The sequence below is a fragment of the Poecilia reticulata genome, linkage group LG4 (genome assembly GCF_000633615.1).
Source record: "Poecilia reticulata strain Guanapo linkage group LG4, Guppy_female_1.0+MT, whole genome shotgun sequence".
Lineage (NCBI taxonomy): Eukaryota > Metazoa > Chordata > Actinopteri > Cyprinodontiformes > Poeciliidae > Poecilia > Poecilia reticulata.
This window is the reverse complement of record NC_024334.1, coordinates 31144574-31151225: the sequence shown is the minus strand read 5'-3', so window position 1 is coordinate 31151225 and position 6652 is coordinate 31144574. Positions and strand designations below refer to the sequence as shown.

The following is a 6652-nucleotide window of genomic DNA, read 5'->3' as shown; positions in this document are numbered from 1 at the left end:
AGGGTGTCAATGATGACCTTCTGGACAGCAGTCAGGTCAGCAGTCTGACCCTTGATTGCGGTTTTGAGTAATGAACCAGGCTGGGAGTTTTTAAATGCCTCAGGAATCTTTTGCAGGTGTTTAGATTTATTTAATTGATTCAGATGATGAGGTTAATTACTCGTTCAGAGAACCTTTTCATGATATGCTAATTTTTTTAGATGGATTTTGGGTTTTCATGAGCTGTATGCCAAAATCATCAGTATTAAAACAATAAAAGACCTGAAATATTTCAGTTGGTGTGCAATGAATCTAAAATGACAGTTTAATTTTTATTATTACATTATGGAAAATAATGAACTTTATCACAATATGCTAATTTTTAGAGAAGGACCTGTACATGACTTTATAAACTATGTCAAGTAGTAGTAATCAGTGGCCATAGAATTAGGCACCGTGATTGCAAACTCATTTGCTGTGATTATGATTACACCCAATTATGTAAATTTGACCTTATTTTAAATGAGCACAGCTAATACAGAGATTTCTGATCTAAACTGTTCAGATGCAAGTAGATATTTCACAACGTCCATTCAAACCTGTGCCTGAAACCATCTTTTGATTATTTTCTTGTTTTAATGTCTAATTAGTGAATTAATGCATTGCTTGTTCAGGAGGGAGGTTTGCCATAAAATAACTTACCTGTTCGTATTATAAGCTGGATTTGAATGCATTCTAGTATAACTAATATTTAATTGTAATGTATGCGATGGAGTTTTCATGATACAAAAATGTCAACTCAATGCAATGATGAATTTTTTTTGAAGGCATAGGGTCCTTTCTAATAAAGATCAGCAAAATAGAAATAAACCAGGGAGCCAACCATGTATGAATATAAATTACCTTGTTTTTCAAGGGGACTACATTGTCTAGTGCCACATGCAATTAGGAAGTATCACTATGATCACAAATGTCAGTTTGTGAAGGGCTGATTCTCTGAACAATACTTTAAAATCTGTTAAAGATCAGTCTTTGAATTAAATTTTCTCAGGTTTGGAGGACTCGGTTACATTAATCACAAATATTATTAAAACATGACCAGACAGGCAAGGGTAATAGAGAAGTACTATTATTTCTTCACACTCTGTTCCATATGTGGATAATATGTACCACAGAAAGCTCCTGTAGGTTGAGCTAATTGAGTTTAGAAGTAATTGCAATTTGGATGAGGAAAAGCCGAGGATTAGATATTCAAAACAACTAACAACTACAATTAAGCCTGGGTTAGTGAATAAATATGTGTCTGAAAGAGTAGCTATTCCTCTTCCTAATGCAGTACTTTAAGGAATGTGAAATTTTGAATAATTAGTTGACTCATTGATATGAACAAAATCTTGCTGCAGTCAGGTTTCTGTGAGACAAAATAAATGAATCTGATTATCACAAGTAAAGTCATTAATAAAGTCTTTGAAGAGTGAAATCTGATGGTCAGTAAACCACATTTTATTGTTTTCTAACAATGCTAGTGACTGTCCACTATTGCTATATGTTTATGCTAAGGATGCTTCGATCAGGTTTTTTGTTGCCGATTCCTATTGGCTGATCTTTGCCGATCACCTGGATGGCTGTTTTTTTTGTTTTTTTTTGCTTTAGGTATAAATGATACTGTTATGTGGTAAAATGGAAAAAATTGTCTGGCAATAAATTCATCTAATTTAGACATAATAGACATATTTTAATATATATCTAAAATCTTATTTCTTTTTTTAAGTTACATTCTGCGGCTTTAAGCAACTGTGAGAGTTGAGGTGTGAGAGTTCACTGTCTGGTGGAGATTGAGCGGTTTGGTGGAGATTTTTGTGAAATATTACCACCAGTAGCGCGTAGCGGCAGTCCAAGAACAAGACCAGAACCAGTGTTGTACACCGCCAGACTTGAATTATTTTTTGGGTTATTTGTTCAGCTTTCTGACCGTGATCCTAATCCGGGTGAGTGTTGGTAGTTTAGCGCTGCTTTACCTGCTATCTGGCTGCTCCGAATGTCCTTATTTTCCTGCACTGAGCTCGATGTAGCCAAACTCCACCATGTGCTTGTTTTTTTAAATGCCATATTAAATTTGTTGTGTTCATGCATTTTGATGTGTTTCACTCCCGAGGTAATTTTCCACTGCAACACGCAAATGTCCCCACTCACTCTCACAGCGTTAAAGTTCCACACGACAGGAATTGTTGCAGTGTGAAACAAAGAGGAGATCAGCTGCACACGTAGCTGTGAAGTGAGATTTTGGTGATCGGCAACGAGAGACGGTGATCGGCTATCACCGATAATACACTTTTTTACGGAAATCAACCTATTATGATCGGACCAGCTCTAGTTTAGTCACTGACTCCATAGAGTCACTGACTCCATGCAATTTGCAGGGTTTGTTTACATAGGAAGAAAACTTTTTACCAGTTTGAACATAAACAGGTCAAGTCAGGTTCCAAAGCTTACCATTTCTTTGTTTTATTATTAGCCACATAATTTTTGGTCATTTTGCTGCTTTATGTATAAGTATATCTCTTCATATCTGCGACAGATAAGGTCCCTCTTTTTCCTCTTCTGTGGTCTATTGAGGAAGTCCAACATGCTTTGATTCATGTGTTATATATAACTTTAAATGTTTTCAAAGGCATATTAGACATAAAATTCTAAATAGAGCCCTGGTTTGAGATACAAGTCCTGCAAGACCCAACAAGTGTCCTTCTGAACCTACATACTTTAATGCTACTCCTGAATTCCCCCACCATGGGACAATAAAGGATTCATCCATTCTATGTTTCTATTCTTCCTATCCACAAATCACTAAACTACACAGATGAGACTCAATAATCCACCTAAGCCCTCATCCTATCTTCTTTAACATCGATTAAACTAGTCAGTCAGCATGTACTACTGTGGTGTTTTAAGTGAATTATGTTTGTATCTTCAGCGATTTGAGTCATCATGTGTCCCAGTCCCTCAGAATGTGTATCGGCTTAACATTGATGACTCAGCGGAAGCCCAGGAGAACGTATCATTTGGAGGACCAGATCGCTGGTGGGAACAGACCGACCTCATCAAACTTCTGCTGTCGTCCAATCAACTAACACAGCTGTCTGAAGACATCAAACTCTTACCTGCACTAACTATATTGGATGTAAGTACAATCAACTCCAGCACCAACTGAAGAGATTAAGAGCTGGGATGCTCCGATCAGGTTTTTTGCTTCCGATACCGATCACCCATGAGGCCAATCTCTGCGGATCACAGATCTTTGCCGATCGCTTGGATTAATTGCTAATTTTTCGCTTTAGGTATAAATGATACTAAACGATCTGGCAATAAATTCACTTAACTTAGACATAAACATGCAAAATACTTGCAGGAACAATACAGGAACTACTCAGTAAAAAGGACAACTGAAAAACCTGAAATCAGTAAAATAATATTTAACATTCAGGCACTCAGTTTCATAAATTAGTCAAATAAATCTGCCTATATCAAATAATGTCAAGTAATTAAGGAGACATTCAAAGTCAAATGCAGGTTGCATAAAAATAAACAATCTTAAGTCGCCAAATCAAAACTTACTGAGAGCATGGCTAGCTGATTAAGGATGCTCTGATTTGTTGTTTCTGACCAAATTCTGCAGAACACAGGAAGGAGGCAGAGGAGATCAATTATTTTCAGAGATTGTCTGTCGTAGGTTAGGACAGCAAAAGTTTTAATACATAGTTAAAATCTTTTTTTTTTTTTTCTTTTTTTTTATGTTGCATGCTGCAGCTTTAAGTAGCTGTTCGGTGTGAGAGTTCGCTGGTGGAACAGAAATGCGCTCCGTCTGTGAAATATTACCACCAGTAGCGCGTAGCGGCGGTCCAAGAGCGAGAGCAGAGCCAGCGACTTACACCCCCAGCTCGAAGACTTGAATTATTTTTTGGGTTATTTGTTTAGCTTTCTGACCGTGATGCTAATCCGGGTCAGTGTTGGTAGTTTAGCGCTGCTTTACCTGCTTTACTGGCCGCTCCGGATGTCCTTTTGTTCCTGCAGTGAGCCTCGATGTAGTCAAACTCCGTCAGGTGTTTGTTTTTTACATGCCATATTAGAATTGTTGTGTTGATGCACTTAATGATCTTGGGATGACCCAACTAGACTCTAGTTGGGTCATCCCTATGTCTTGAATTTTGGGGGAAAAAATCTTTTTATCACTACAGAAGGGTTCAGTGAATACGCATATGAAACTGGTGGGCTCGGTACCTAAAAAAGGTTAAGAACCACTGTACTAGTGTCTTTGCTGCGGTCCACTCCACTGTGCACCGGTGGAGCGGAGTCCTTCCTGAAAGACAGATTTATATTTGAGGAGGGCAGGAAGCTGCAGATGAGCACCAACCACAGACCGGCCACTGTGCATTGGCTGCCTCATGCGCTGTAGCAGCAGCATCTCTGAAGCTCTCACTGGACGATTTACTGAGAAGCTTCACATACATCAGCATTTGTATGAACCCCCTGTGTTTCTGTGGAGAATTTTTCATCAAGGTAAAAGTAAAAAAAAAAACTTGTTAATGGATGGAAGGTGCTTTGAAATGACGTTTCTTTGAGCCTTCCATCATTTTATAACGTTATTCCCTCATCAAAAACATTCCTGGAGAGTTGATTTAATTCATTCATGCATATTTGAGGAATCCTTGAATCTCCCATGACGACCATTCTGGAGTCTCCTCTGGACTGTCAATTTGACATTTTAAATCGGTACAAACTTTGTCTGATGTATTTTATTGGGATAAATTGATTTTCTTTAGGTTTAACCAAGCTGTTATTCACCAAGTTGTTCTTGCAGCTCCATGACAACCAGCTGAGCAGTTTACCCAGTGCTCTTGGAGAGCTGCAGGAGCTTCAGCAGCTGCGACTAAGGTACAGTTAGTCAGTTTCATGGTGAGTTTTCTGTGGAGACATCAGTCACCAGTCTAACTTCTTTTTCACAGTCAGACCTTTTGAGAAGCACAAAGAGAAGCAGGACATTATCTCTGAATAATTTGTGTGTTTTCATGTGTTTGGACAAAATAAAGGAAAAGAATCACAGAAACTTGATGTGTCCTCTCTGCATGAGAGAACACAGCAGGTGTATAGATGAAACTCTTCTTTTCACTGAGCCTGAAGCTGACTGACGTGATCACCGCTTTATTCTTGAGATTCATCTCTGAGTAAAACTATCCCCTGAGGGGTTTCAAATCAAAATTAACTTTGCGTTTTTGTTACAGCCATAATAAGCTGTCATCGCTGCCAACAGAGGTGTGTTCCCTATACAAGCTTCGTTCCCTCACACTGCAGCAGAATCTCCTGGAAACTGTGCCAGAGGAAATAGGAGAGCTGGGGAACCTGACAGAGCTGGTAACTTACCACACACTCACGTCTGTCTTTGATGTGAGAGAGGATCTTGTGACGGAGCTGTTTGTTCTGCTGTCAACAGACCGGACTAACCCAGCCTCTTCATTTGTTAGGGCAGCTCATCCACATTCTGGTTCAGATCAGAGGGAGCAATGGAAACGAGGGAAGTCTGTTCTATCTAGTAGGGATGTATGGGCCTGTGTGGGACATAGGCATGACTGGACCCAGTTGGTCTGGTCCTCTGCAGTTCAGTGGAAAAGTGACAGAACCAAATGAAGGGATGACTCTGTTCTTCATGATCTTCAGTGAGTCACCTCATGGGTTGGTTGCTACTGATATCTTAACAAGCTTTCCTCATCAATCAATCCATAAAATTTTATTTGTATAGCACATTTCAGCAGCAAGTCATTACAAGGTGCTTTACATAATAAAAAATACAGCATGTGACATTGAATAAACAGTAAGAAAGAGAAGATTTTGAAAAAAAAAATTTAAGAGAAAAACACACTTTTGTTACGGAATTTAAGCGCCTGTCGTCGCCGGACTCTGCCGTCTGTTTAACACGGGTATTATCCAGGCTCCGTCGCCTGTTAGGCAACACATGAAAACACCCAAGGTTGGAGACTTTGTCACGTCCACCTGTCACGTGAATTTTTGCGCTAGGACTTCGCCGTCCTACACAGATTTTTGTGCACTATTTTTACCTTAGTCTAGAATTTACAGAGTTTTTCTGTGCGTGCAATGACCCTCAGTCACTCGCCACTTTTACATCATTAGAAAGAGGAATAAAAAGAAATTAATAAATAGATAAAAACATCGAAGACATCAAAACCCGCACCCTAACCCTAATTTAGCCATAAGCAACTCTAAACAGGTGGGTTTTAAGTTGAGATTTAAAGGCACCCAGTGTTTCACTGTTTTACAGTTTTCTGGAAGTTTGTTCCAAATCTGTGGTGCATAGAAACTGAATGCTGCTTCTCYTCGTTTGGTTCTTGTTCTGGGGATGCAGAGCAGACCAGAACCAGAAGATCTGAGGGATCTAGATGGTTGGTACAGCAATAACAGATCTTTAAAGTATTGTGGTGCTAAACCGTTCAGTGATTTATAAACTAACAGTATTTTAAAGTCTATTCTCTGAGCTACAGGCAGCCAGTGTAGGGACTTTAAAATTGGTATTATGTCTCTATCTTCCTGGTTTAATGAGAACGTGAGCAGCAGCTTCTGGATCAGCTGCAGCTGTTTGATTGATTCATTAGTCAGACCTGTGAAG

General features: G+C 39.1%; 1 protein-coding gene across 4 annotated transcripts in view; it reads left to right on the top strand.

Moving 5' to 3' along the window:
• Positions 1 to 6652, top strand: part of lrrc40 (leucine rich repeat containing 40) — a 28149-nt gene that overhangs the window by 3533 nt on the left and 17964 nt on the right. For 3 of the 4 annotated variants that reach the window (XR_001776517.1, XM_008408168.2, XM_008408166.2), the window contains exons 2-4: positions 2976 to 3157; positions 4835 to 4908; positions 5256 to 5385. Coding sequence is in view for 3 of the 4 variants with exons in the window: in XM_008408168.2 (XP_008406390.1) it covers positions 2976 to 3157; positions 4835 to 4908; positions 5256 to 5385 (386 nt within the window). In the remaining variant the exon portion in view is untranslated. The remainder of the gene's footprint in view (positions 1 to 2975; positions 3158 to 4834; positions 4909 to 5255; positions 5386 to 6652) is intronic. The other variant, XM_008408167.2, reaches the window with a different exon arrangement.